At 45.8% G+C, this 12802-nt stretch overlaps 1 protein-coding gene across 5 annotated transcripts in view; it reads right to left on the bottom strand.

Moving 5' to 3' along the window:
- Window positions 1-12802, bottom strand: part of RAD54L2 (RAD54 like 2) — an 89671-nt gene that overhangs the window by 16809 nt on the left and 60060 nt on the right. For all 5 annotated transcript variants that reach the window (XM_059939776.1, XM_059939777.1, XM_059939775.1 and 2 more), the window contains 9 exons: window positions 7235-7436; window positions 6141-6280; window positions 5554-5670; window positions 5004-5230; window positions 4029-4211; window positions 3756-3889; window positions 2451-2647; window positions 1038-1380; window positions 174-351 (listed from right to left, as the gene is read on the bottom strand). In XM_059939776.1, the coding sequence (XP_059795759.1) occupies window positions 174-351; window positions 1038-1380; window positions 2451-2647; window positions 3756-3889; window positions 4029-4211; window positions 5004-5230; window positions 5554-5670; window positions 6141-6280; window positions 7235-7436 (1721 nt within the window). The remainder of the gene's footprint in view (window positions 1-173; window positions 352-1037; window positions 1381-2450; window positions 2648-3755; window positions 3890-4028; window positions 4212-5003; window positions 5231-5553; window positions 5671-6140; window positions 6281-7234; window positions 7437-12802) is intronic.

The raw sequence follows: 12802 nt of genomic DNA, 5'->3' as shown, positions 1-12802 counted from the left end.
AGGGCACCATTTACATTATAGTCTATGAGTGGCACTCCCGGGAACTGTCTCGCCTTGGAGCTCTCAATTCAGTGAACTTCTTCCTTTATCAAGGACTCCCAGCAGGAACAACTCCCTTGGGACCATGAGCATCCTTAGTCTGTATCTTAGTATTCCCTGAGGCCTCAACACACCTTGCAGCAGACACAGAAAGCCTTGAGGGGGTTCAGCCCCAGCCAGCCGCTGCTACCACAGTCCCGGAAGCGGTCCATGAACTGTGTATACAAATCTCGCTGGATCTTAGAGAGTCGCACCAGGATCACATTTTCTTCCTTGGCAGGGAGATGAATCTTCAGCACAGTGTGGCCTCTCCTACAAAGGTACAGATCAGAATTGACAAGGCAGTGTGTCCAGGAGGGGTCAGTGCAGGATAAAAACAGAACCCTGCATTTCTGCCACACCGCCTTCTTTAGGATCTCAACATTCACAGCAGCCTTACCATAATGCGGATTGGCTCAGCAACCATCAAGAAACTTATTTTGAGTATAAAAACTAAAGCAAAGAGGCAGAGTGACCTGGGAACTCCAGGTTCTTACCCTAATCTAGGGCTGCTTCTCTAAGCTTTCTCCACACATGCCATCTTAACAAGGAAAAACAACGGGATGCTTCAGACTGGCCTAACCTACATCTTCTAAGATGCTGAAACTGGTGAAGTCATACCCCTGAGAACCACCACTTTATTCTTTCACTCAAGTCATTAGAATGGTAGCTGTCTCCTGCTTCTCTCAGCAAGTAAGGCAGATATCCCTAGTAACCTCAAAGATTAACTTCTGAGAAAAGCACTTCTGCACCAGACTTTCAGAGATTGAAATATTGGATATCCACCGTCTGCTAACTATTCAGGAAAAGCTATTCAGTAAAAGGAAAGTTTTACTATTGCCCTACTAGAAAGGGGCCCTCCCACTGTAACCACCTTTCCCCTTCAGGAAAGCCTTGTCATGTCTATTCCACCAGGGCTCTCCAAGGATTTAGAAAACAGAGCCCTCAGTATGGCTCACCTCTGCACAAAGCCCTCCAGGAGGCTGTGCAGGACATGGCTCCGGTACCGCATGAGGCGGACATCCTGAGGCGTGCTGTCAATACACTGTCCATTCAGGATGGGGCGCTCAAACATGTTGCTGAACTCCTGCCGGGTGCCAAGGAAGTCTGGGCGCACAAAGTCTACCATGCACCAGTACTCGATGAGGTTGTTCTGCAGGGGGTATCCGGTCAGCACCACCCGGCGGCGAGAGCGAATGTTCTTCAGGGCCTGTGAGGTGCTGGCCTGGCAGTTTTTGATGCGGTGTCCCTCGTCACAGATTACCACATCAGGGCCAGGGCGGCATAAGGCCTTCTCAAACTCTAGGGAGGGAAGAGGATCCGAAGTAAGAGGGTGAGAGGGCCTGCTCTTAGTCAACAATATGAGAAGTAGGGGTGCACCCTGGAGGAGACAGAAGAAATGAAGGAAGCAGGAAAGCAAGAGTCAGCCCCCATTAGTGAAAGGGAGCCAGCCATTCAAGCTCCTGTGCATTTGGTGTGACACATTAACCTGGCCTATTGACTCTTGCAGTAAATATCCCTTTTCCCTCTTTCCTTTCCTTAATTTTTTTCCCTTTAGGCTAAGAGTAAAACTGACTTGCATTCCTAGGGCTTATACCAACTAGGTAGCAGACAGCATGACTTTACAGAGTACCAGCCTAGGATTAAAAATGAGTCTGGATGATATTGATGGGAATAATCCAGACACTTCCACTGGCTCTCACCATTGTCTTGGTGCCATCTGAGAGCTGGCTGGTGGGAACTAACTAAAGGACAAGGTCTTCCTGGAGTTACTCGCCAGTCAACGCTAAATGGCAAATTCAGCCACAGAAGCAAACCTAAAAAACAGAATCTCATAGATGAAGAGATCTATAAAATGAAACAGCCTCTGAACCTTAAAAAAAATTTTCTTCCCCAAATAGACCAAGGCCCCACAGAAGAGGGAACAGAACTAGAACTATGAGAAGAATGGCTTTCACCAAAAAACAAGAAAATTGGGATAAATTCTTCTTTTATAAATTCACAAACAACATTATTACTACTCTGTATATTAGCGATTTAAATACTTTATATTTTCTTAATGCTATCTCACAACATCTCTGGGAAGTGGTGAAGGGAGCAGTTACTCTTCTAACTGTTCTATGAAAGACACAGGGGAGTCTCCCCCATGCCAGCCTGTGGCCTGGCCTACCCAGAATTCCACTGCCCGCAGAGAAAGCATTACCTTCTGAGAGCCAGTGCAGGTCATCCCACCTACCTCAGGAACCAGGATTTCTGGTTCATGTCAATACAACTCACATCAATAATGCTTCCCATTTGACTAGGTGCTATAGCAGACACTATTTCTTTTCCCCTGGATCACCCTTTAGAGTATTCCCAGAGAGGCTGCCCACCTCTTCGAAACTCCTGCTGTCGATCTTCCTCATCCAGATCAATGATGACCGGGTGAGAACGTTTCTTGGTTTTCTTCGGTCTACCTGTGGCAAAGGATTTCTTCAGGGTGAGGAGTCTGTACATTTCGTACCCCATCAGCAGCACCCCACCTTCTGACACCCAATCAGCCATCACTTTAGCACGAGCTGCCATTGTCCTGCAAGAGTGAACAGAAAGAAAATATTATTGCTTCCCCTGCTCCCCAGGAAAAATTCCTCACAGTCAAAGCTGTGTTCATGTACATTCAGAAGTCCTTATTGCCAAAGACTTCATGTGGCAGCATCACAGGGCTGGCCAGCTGCCCAAGGACTTTCCCACCATTCTAGAGACACTAATTGCACTAAGGATGGACTGGTTCACTGATGATGGTTAAATAACAAAAAACAGAAATTCAACGGCACAAGACAAGCACAAGTGACAACCTCCCCGGATGTACATTCATGACTACAATTCTACATTTGAGGGCGAATTTCAAGTTATTCCCATAATGAATACAAAGTAGTAAAAGCAAGGGCAACATTCTGCCTTTCACCTGCCCAGGCCCTCGTGAATAAAGAGCCAAGGACGCACAGTAAAGGAAAAAGAACAGCAGAGACCGGATGCCACTCAGCACAGTCCCTCTACTCCTAAACAATTGAGCCCTGGCTGTATTTCATTAACTGCTGTGTGGACTGACAGTCCTGAAATCTAGGAAAGAGCAGGTGATCAGCCACCTGTGGGGCCACTCATAGTCTCCTCATTTTGACGTGTGTGACCAAACATCACAAAAGGTGGCCTCTGCAGAAAAGAAAGTCTACCTTCTCAATTATCCATATCAACGAGAGGAAAGGGTAGCATGGATTGCTGGCTTGGATCAAGAAATAGCTTTAGGGCTTCCCTGGTGGCGCAGTGGTTGAGAATCCGCCTGCCAATGCAGGGGACACGGGTTCGAGCCCTGGTCTGGGAAGATCCCACATGCCATGGAGCAACTAAGCCCGTGCACCACAACTACTGAGACTGCGCTCTAGAGCCCGTGAGCCACAACTGCTGAGCCCATGTGCCGCAACTACCGAAGCCCGCACTCCGCAACAAGAGAAGCCACCGCAATGAGAAGCCCACACACCACAACGAAGAATAGCCCTTGCTCGCCGCAACTAGAGAAGGCCTGCGCACAGCAACGAAGACCCAAGCCAGCCAAAAGTAAATAAATAAAATAAATAAAAATTTTAAAATAATAATAAAAAAATAAAAGGAAAGGGGCAGAGAGGAGAGGGCAGGACACCTACTTGTGCTCATCATTCAAGATGTGAACTTTAAAGAACCGAGGCTGGACTTCTTCAGGCTTGTTGTCAGCTGGAAGGGCTTCAGGAGCTGGGAGCCACATGTTGAACTCTGCCAGCCAGTTCTGAAGAGTATTAACCTTCAGAAAGTCAAGTCCAAAAAGAGAGTTTTAGGGAACAAGCTCAGAGCTGAGCTCATAAGGCTTTTTAGTGCCCAGTAAGGCATTACTCCAGAGCTCTGAAGAGGGGTGACCAAGTGGTGCCTTCCCAAACACTTACCGGCACAATGGCAAGGACAGTTTTGGCTGGCGTGTGGCGGAAGAGGACATCGATGAAGGAGATCACTTGCAAAGTTTTCCCCAGTCCCATGCTGTGGGCCAGGATACAGCCAAAGCCACTACTGGTCTTAAATCGCTCCAAGGACTCAACCAGGTTATCATACAGGAACCGGATCCCACCAATCTGACAGGGAACAAACACAAACAAATATCTTTGGCTGGCAAAGACCAGGGGTCTAGTTTACTTACTTTGGAACTAGTCAGAATTAAGTAAATGAGCAGACATTGTACCAGACAGCTGGTGTGGATGGCTACAGAAGTTTCCCTGAACCCTGACTAGTTTATTGGCTGGTGACGTTCTTCTCGGAGAAAACACAGAAAAGCATTCACCTGGTACAGTGGCCCATCTGAGGCAAGAATCTTGAGTACCAAATTCCTGACTGGGTCCTTCACTTAGGCTTCGTCTGGCTGACCTTGGCTGCTCACCTCAAGGCAGCCCATTTCACGAGGAGCTATTCTTACTGTTAAGAGTTCTTATGTTGAGTCAACCTCTGCCTTCATAGAGCTTTCACTCACTGGTCCTGGTTCCAGGTTCTGGGTCAACACAAACTACTCTGATCCTTCCTATCAGAAAGTCCCTCAGACTTCTGAGTCTCACATCTCTTCCAGAGCCACAACTCCCTAATCAAAGCACTGCTCTCCAGAGAGAATCTCAATCAGTCTTGCAGATCTCACAGAAGAAGGCTCAAGATTATTAAGCCAAAAGATTAGCACCTTCTACATGATAGGGCATCTCTCAGGCTTGTCCCTTCCCATTCATCAGGAATCCTGAAGCATCAACTGCTAGGAGGAAGAATCAGGCCTTTCCAATAGCTGCTCATGGTACCAAACAAGTACTTCACAGGCTGTGATGCGGGTGACGTCCACAGCAAGGAAGCTGAAAGGAGACCAAGAGAAGAGTCCAGATTTGCTGTACCTGATGCGGTTTCACTGCCTGTGCCAACTGTGGGGCCAGGAAGACATTCTCCTCCTCCGGAGGGTGGTTCAAGTTGACAAGGACCCGCCCCAGAGCATCACGCTGATTTAAGACGTCATTCACATGGGTGCCACCTTTCTCCTCTTCCTCATCCTCCTCACTGACAGACTCACTGCTGTCCACAATGTGCAGAGTGTCCTCCTCTCCAGAGCTCAGTTCAATCACCTCTGAGACAGCCAACAAAACAAAACAAAAACTCAGGGAGCAGAGATAATTTACTGCTCGTTGTTAAAACAGGAGAGCATGGAAACAAAGTTAGAACTTGTTATCACTTGTAAAAATTTTTATTTCTATTATTTCTCTCTTTTAGCTTCACGTTAAGACAAGGGGAAAACTTATATTTACCAAGGAGACTCAGGGAAATTTGTCACAGTCAGACCCCAAACTGAATGAGGAAGGACTGAACAATTTTCTATTCAAAGGTACAGCCAATGTCTCAGGGCGAACATTGGGTCAGGAGGAAGGAGGGGCACCTCTGGCTCAATCTTACCATCTCGACTGCTTTTTTCATCCTCACTGCCACTGCTACTGTCCAAACAAATCACTTCCTGGGTCAAGACCCGAGGAGGCAGTTGGGGTCCATCGCTTGTTCTTAAGACAATTTCTTCTGGGGAAAAAAAGATGGAAGGGAATGTCAACACCACATTTAGCTCAAACATATTTTCCAAAATGATTTGCCATCCTCCTCCTTTGTTGCTCTCTGGGGGACTATCCCCTGAGGAGACAAGTAGAGGGCACCTCAAAAACCCCAGTCTTCTTCCCTAATTCCCTGTTCTCTACTGGCTCTTACTTCCTAGTATTCACCTGACCACTAGAAAATGTCCTAATCCCTTGGCATGTTAACATCCAAAGTTATGGATGAAAATCTAAATAAGATCAATTTGAGGAGGTACATTTTTATCCATCTTAACTTTTCAAATGAGATCCTCCTGATCGTGTGCTTCTAAGAAACTGAATGGATTGAAAGGATTCCTGAGAGGCCACCATCTTATTCCAGATCTGTCCTTGACCACAGTGTGCACTGAGGGTCTCTTCTCCCTGCAGCGCGGGGCCTTTCCTGCCACCTCCACTGCTTACCGGGAAGGAACTCCAGGGGAACGGTGGGAATGGGGGCTGCGTAATCCTTCCTCTGCTGCTCCAGGCGTTTCCTTCTTTCCAATTCTTCCTGTTGTGCTGCTTTGGTAACTGGCTCCAACTGATCCTCCCGGAGCAGCTTGCTAAACATTTAAATAAGAGAGAGCACTTGGGTTCACTTGAGATTTGGGCAATGTAATGTCAAGATAAAGAGGGAAACCATCATTGCTGGGCTCAGAGAGCTGAGGTGGGAGAAGAAGCCATATCAGTCCCACTACACCCACGCAATGGGCAAGGCAAAAAAATAAATGGGACTTCAAGGTTCAGGTGGTTCTGGGCTAATATGTTTTTCATATTATTTAACTTCCTGACAGGTGCCCCTGCCGAATCATCTCTGCACATAACAGATCAAGAGTGAAATAGAGTAATATGTAATTCATAAAGCTGGAAAGCAGTATAAAAAACAGAGTTGTTATATGGGAAAGTAGGATTATGGATGATTCTACATCCTTATTTCCCAAACTTAGAGTAAATTTTCAAGTCATCATTATGTTTAAAAAAAAATGAGGGTAGGAGGAAAAAAATATCATTTATCTCCTTTCAACAGCAAAATTGTCATTGGTGGAAGAAAGGACTATTGGGGATTTGGATAGTTAAGGAGGTTCACATCTGCTGATCTCTTAGCTCAAGGAAGAAGCCCTGCTTTGGACCAGACAGTCGTCTTCCAACTGATGTTGAGTTCTAAGAAAATAAGAACTCAACTTCTTTTATCTCCTCTTATTTTGAGACATAAGGAAAAAATAAAGGAAGAAACCAGAGTCCAACCAGAGCTATGGCTGCTTCCCAGGGCCTCGAAAGAGTGGGACACTCCCCAGGGGTGCTCGAGTGCCATCCACTTCAGCCCTGTATCCTCTGACAGCCCAGACCCAGTGGTCCTGAGCTGCATCTTCACTATTAATTGGGGCACACAACTTATACTTTTCTCCTTGGGAAATCAGACTCTCCTGCTCAAACCAGTCCTTTTGTTACTGACAGCCTTCAAATGAAGGTAATACTTCTACTCCCTCTCTTCCCCTCTTACCAAGAGCATAGCTCACCGTATGTTTCTCCTCATGTGGGAGGGCTTCTGAGCTCTCTTCTTTTTGGGGTCCTCGGAGGCAAGGCTCTTGCCTTGGTGGCGCCTAAGCTGCTCTGAAGGCTCAGACTGAGATGAGGTAGTTGAAGTGCACCGCGGTGGCCGCTGCCCATCTTCCCCGAGCTGGGCACACTCAGTGCCACATATGTCTTCCAGGGATGGGTCTGAAGAGACAAAGGGAAAGAGGTGCCAGGGACCAACCTTTACTGGAGGAAGAGTGGGTTTTGATGCCAGACACACCAGGGTCCAAATCTCAACTCAGCAACTTATTAGCTGGTGATCTAATAAGGCAAGTTACATCTCTCCGAACCTCAATGGACTTATCTATAAAATGAGTATAGTAATGTCCACACTGCAGAGCTATTGTAGCTCTGGCTACAGGCCTGGCCCCCAGAGTAGGCTCACAACAAATGACAGCCATCACTCTTGATATAATTTAGCACTATAATCAGAGTAAGGAAGTGTCATGGTCTCAGACTACTCAGAAAGGGACAACTGAGTTCCCAATACAGCTCACACTCATTTGTATGACTCTAAGCAAGTCTCAACTGCCAACAGGGAGACCACTCCTCCCTTCAGTGTATTAAAGGGTTCATTCAATTTGCCAACCATTTAATGAGGGATTACAACATGGCAAGCACTGTCCTAGATGCTTCAAGGAATATTTCTAAATTCCTTCCCTTCAAGGAGTTTGTTTTCTAGACATAATAAGGCAAGGTGTGCTAAATACCAAAGGAGGGGCAGGGAAACTGACCTAAAGACCTTCAAAGTTTAAGGTACCATTTTTCAGCCAGAGGTAATTAGCTAAACCAAGGATAATTGTGTTAGGGTCACAGGAATATGAAAGGTACTATTTCATGGGATGATCACACAAGGAATTATATGGGAGGTAAAATGTAAGTGAGAACTTAAAAGATGAACAGAATGTCTAATGGTATTATTGCCTTGGAGACAGGGGAAAAAGGGGAAGAAATTCCTGACAGAGGGAATGTCATTTGTGGTATCAACCACCAGCAAGAACTGGGGTCCATGTGCACATCCCTCTCCTCATTTGCTGAGCTGCATTCTGTTCGCTGGATGGGCAGGCTTTGACAATCACATAGACCTGTCCCCAAGTCTGCCACAACCTCCCAGATACAAGCACTACACAACCAAAAGGTCTTTCCCAAAGGTAAGAGGAATTCAAAATAAGAACAGAAATGCTGAAACTGAGGTGCTCTAGTCCATGCCACTTGGCTCTCAGGCAGGAAGGACTCAGGAAGTTTTGTTTTTTGGTGGTATTGTTTTTGTTCGTTATTTTGGATTTACCAGTTTTCCACTAATGTCTTTTTCTGTTATAGGATCCTATCTAGGATACCATATTGCGTTTAGCTTTCATGTCTTTTTAGTCTTCCCTAAACTGCAGCAGTTTCTCAGCCTATTCTTGTCTTTCATGACGTTGATTTTTTTTTTTTTGTCCGTACCAAGGGACTTGTGCGATCTTAGTTCTCTGAGTTCGAACCCGGGCCCTGGCAGTGAAAGCGCCAAGTCCAAACCACTGGACCACCAGGGAACTCCCAACCTTGATACTTTTTTGAAGAGTACTGGTCAGGTGTTTTATAGACTGTCCCCCAATTTGGGTTTGTCTGATGATTAGATTGGGGTTATGACTTTTAGGAAAGAATACCACAGAGGTGAAGTGCTCTTCTCATCACATCTTATCAGGGTACATGATATCAACATGACTTATTACTGGTGACATTAACCTTGAAGTGGTGTCTGCCAGATTTCTCCACTGTAAAATTACTATGTTTCCCTTTCCATATTTTATTCTTAAGAGGCCAATCACTAAGCCTGGCCCACATTCAGGGGGAAGAGAATTAAGCTCCATTTCCTGGAGGGAGGGACATCAAAGAATTTCTGGACATATATTAAAACCACATACAAAAAAATGTTTGTGGGGGGTACTTTGAGGCTTTCAGAACACAAATATCCTTAAAAGTTTCATCCACTAATTTTAGCATTCATCAGTGGATCTTACCTAGAGCAATTATTACTGTGGTGTTCTGATGGTGGTTTTCTATTTCCCTCTTTCCATCTACATTTATTACCTGGAATTTTTCTGTAAGGGAGATTTGTCCCTTCTCCCTCATTTATATATTCAACATTTAAAAAAACATGTCAGGACGGACTCAAGAAGAAATATGCAACCCTGTAGACTTTGGTAAAGGGAGGCCAGGGCTGCCACAGACCTCAATGAGTGAACCAGTAAGCTGATGTCCCCAAGCTGAAAAAAAGACTTACCATGGGTCATCATCCTATGCACTCAACCACCAAATAATACCAAAGGGCCGTCTCACCAGTCAGTGGCTGAGTCAGAGAATCAGGAGTGTCCCAGGCATTCTGTTACTGCTCACCTTCCGTGGCTCGGTGTAGCCCCTCCTGGCCCTGTTACCATTCTGGGTTCCCTATGGTCTCTTTCATATTAATGCCAGATTCTAGAACAGCATGGAGTTGGAAACTAATGTTTCCCAAGAGATAACAGAGCATAGGGGTTCAGTATAGACACTGAAGCCAGACTGCTGGGGTGTGAACACCAACTCTACCCCTTATTATAACCTTTCTGTTGCTCAATTATAAAAAGGGAATAACAAGTGTAGTGTTATTCCTCAGTCTCAGAGGGTTGTGGTGATGATTATATGAGATAGCCTAGATAAAGCGCTAAGACAATGCCCAGCACACAGTAAACATTGTATAAAACAGCCGCTGCTTTTACTATGACTACCACTATTCCAGGTACAAAGAATGGGTTTGGTTTCTTTTCTTCTTTCTTTCCTACAGTAACTCTACAAGGTGAGTTTTGCTCCCTTCATTCTAAATATGATAAACTGGTACTTCCCTGGTGGCTCAGTGGTTAAGAATCTGCCTGCCAATACAGGGGACATGGGTTCATGCCGTGGAGCAACTAAGCCCGTGCACCACAACTACTGAAGCCCGCGTGCCACAACTACTAAAGCCCGTGCGCCTAGAGGCCGTGCTCCGCAACAAGAGAAGCCACCGCAATGAGAAGCCCACGCACCACAACGAAGAGTAGCCCCGCTCGTCGCAACTAGAGAAAGCCTGTGCGCACCAACGAAGACCCAAAGCAGCCAAAAATAAATAAATAAAATTTAAAAATAAATAAATATGATAAACTGAAGCCCTAAAAAGATAAAAAGACTTGCCTATGGGTATACAGGAAATAAGCAGGAAAACAGGAGCAGACAGTTATAAGAATAAGCTTTGTAGTCAGGCAATCCTGGTGTTGAATCCTGGCTTTGTCACTTATTAGCTCTATGTTCATGGGTTCAACTTCTCTGAGCCATAGTTCCCACATGTGTAAATGAGGATGTAAATAGCTCTCTCATGGAAAATATTATTCTTTAAACCCTGGTCTGCCAAACTCCATACTCCCACAACCACATTCAACAGTCTGGGAGTACACAAAGCTCTGGAGCTTGGTCAGCCGTGCCAGGTAGCAGTATTCATTTGTATGGAGAACTCAAACTTCAATTATATATCCTAATCAAAGATCAGAAATAAGAAAGCAAAGGGAGAAGCAGAAATGACATATGAAAACAGCATTTGGTTGTTACAAAATGAGTGTTTCTTACACACACACACACACCCACCCCTCCACATTCTAAACCTTTCCACTTGAGACTGCCGCAAACCAGACACTGTTCCCTCTCCCATCCCCTGCTTTTAGTTTAGCCTAACATACATTTGAGCATCTGCTATGTACCAGGCCCTGTGCCAAAGCACAATGGAATGGTCCACGTGGGGAAACATGTGTATACGTATACAGTGGAATGCCTAATAGCAATAACACTTGGGGAAAGGACACTTAATCTAGCCTTGCCTATCACTGGTTATGGGGGCGCTTCCTTTGGAAAGGTGAGACTTGGGTTTAATCTAACAGAATGGGTAGGCACCAGCTAGAAAAGGAAGGAAAAAAAGAACATTCTAGACAGATAGAGGAGCATAAGCAAAAGGAATAGAGACTCTAAACAAGGTGGAATGGTTAGGAAAGTACATGCAGTTCAATATTGGCTAAAATGAACTAAGCAAAATAGCAGCACAAGTGGCCTTCCAACCCAACAACCACTTCCCTGTCTCTTCCCAGGAGCCCCTTGTCCAAGGAATATTTAGGTACAGACCAGAGGTATAGACCAAGTTTCTTGGATGCTGGCACAGAAGTCAATCCCTGTCCCAGGGAGGACTAATTCCAAGGCCTTTTATTCCTAGCATTCTATATCCCATTGCCTGGTGTTTGGGTAGGGAGGGGAAGCTAATGTGGCCATTGTAAAAACTGTGGGTGGAGGGAGATGGTGGGTGTGGACCTGTGTGCATGCACGCACACACACTCACATGTGAATGCCCAGGCTGATTCACTCCCCTGAAGCAGCACTGGAAGCAACTTTCTTGACTCTTACATGGAGAGACCACTAAAGATTTCAGGTAGATAACCTCTGCTTTTTTTTTTTTTAATTTATTTTTATTTATTTATGGCTGTGTTGGGTCTTGGTTTCTGTGCGAGGGCTTTCTCTAGTTGTGGCAAGCGGGGGCCACTCTTCATCGCGGTGCGCGGGCCTCTCACTATCGTGGCCTCTCTTGTTGCGGAGCACAGGCTCCAGACGCGCAGGCTCAGTAATTGCGGCTCACGGGCCCAGCTGCTCCGCGGCATGTGGGATCTTCCCAGACCAGGGCACGAACCCGTGTCCCCTGCATTGGCAGGCAGACTCCAAACCACTGCACCACCAGGGAAGCCCCATAACCTTTGCTTTTTGAACAGCAAACGGGAAATGGTCAAGGGAGGCACCAAAGAATGTTTACGATGGGACACTGCAATATCATTAACAGGAGCAAGAGGTTAAAACATCACAATCCCCTCTCCATTACCACTAGGTCCACAGCAGGCATTTTATAAAAAGGCCTCCTAAAGACAGCAGAGTCCAGGGTGGTTAAGTGGCCTTGGCTCATGGACACGTTCCACCTGCTGAGGAGACAAGGTGCCATCGCTCCTGTGTCCAGTCAGACATGAGAACTAAAAGAGAAGCTCCAAAGTAGAACTGCAAGTCTGGCTAGTTGTCTTCCCAAATTCACTACCCTCCTTAAACAGTCCTCTCGCATTTCCATCTGAAGCCCTACAGGAGGAAAGCTCAGCAACTCTTGGTTTTCCTTAAAGACTATCATTCCTTCAGGCCTCCCACTCCTCCAAAGAGCTAATACTTCCATAGCACTGTCATATAGTACTATTGTCACCTTCCTCCTAACTCACAGCCCTGAATTCTTCCCTCCTAATTGGGAGCCCTCAAATTTTTCCTCCCAAAGGAATAGATGGCTAGACAGCAGGCTCAGGGCTGTGTTGGTACACTTCAACTTGGTGTTTTGCTGGGTCTCTTGACCTGGTTAGATAATGACCTTTGATGCTCTCCTGGCCTTAAGGCCTTTTGTTTTGTTTCTATTTCACAAGCAAATTTATTGAGTAACCACTTGGAGGAACAGCCGG

Source organism: Balaenoptera ricei, chromosome 11 (genome assembly GCF_028023285.1).
Source record: "Balaenoptera ricei isolate mBalRic1 chromosome 11, mBalRic1.hap2, whole genome shotgun sequence".
NCBI classification, from domain to species: Eukaryota; Metazoa; Chordata; class Mammalia; order Artiodactyla; family Balaenopteridae; genus Balaenoptera; species Balaenoptera ricei.
This window is presented reverse-complemented; position numbering and strand designations above follow the sequence as displayed.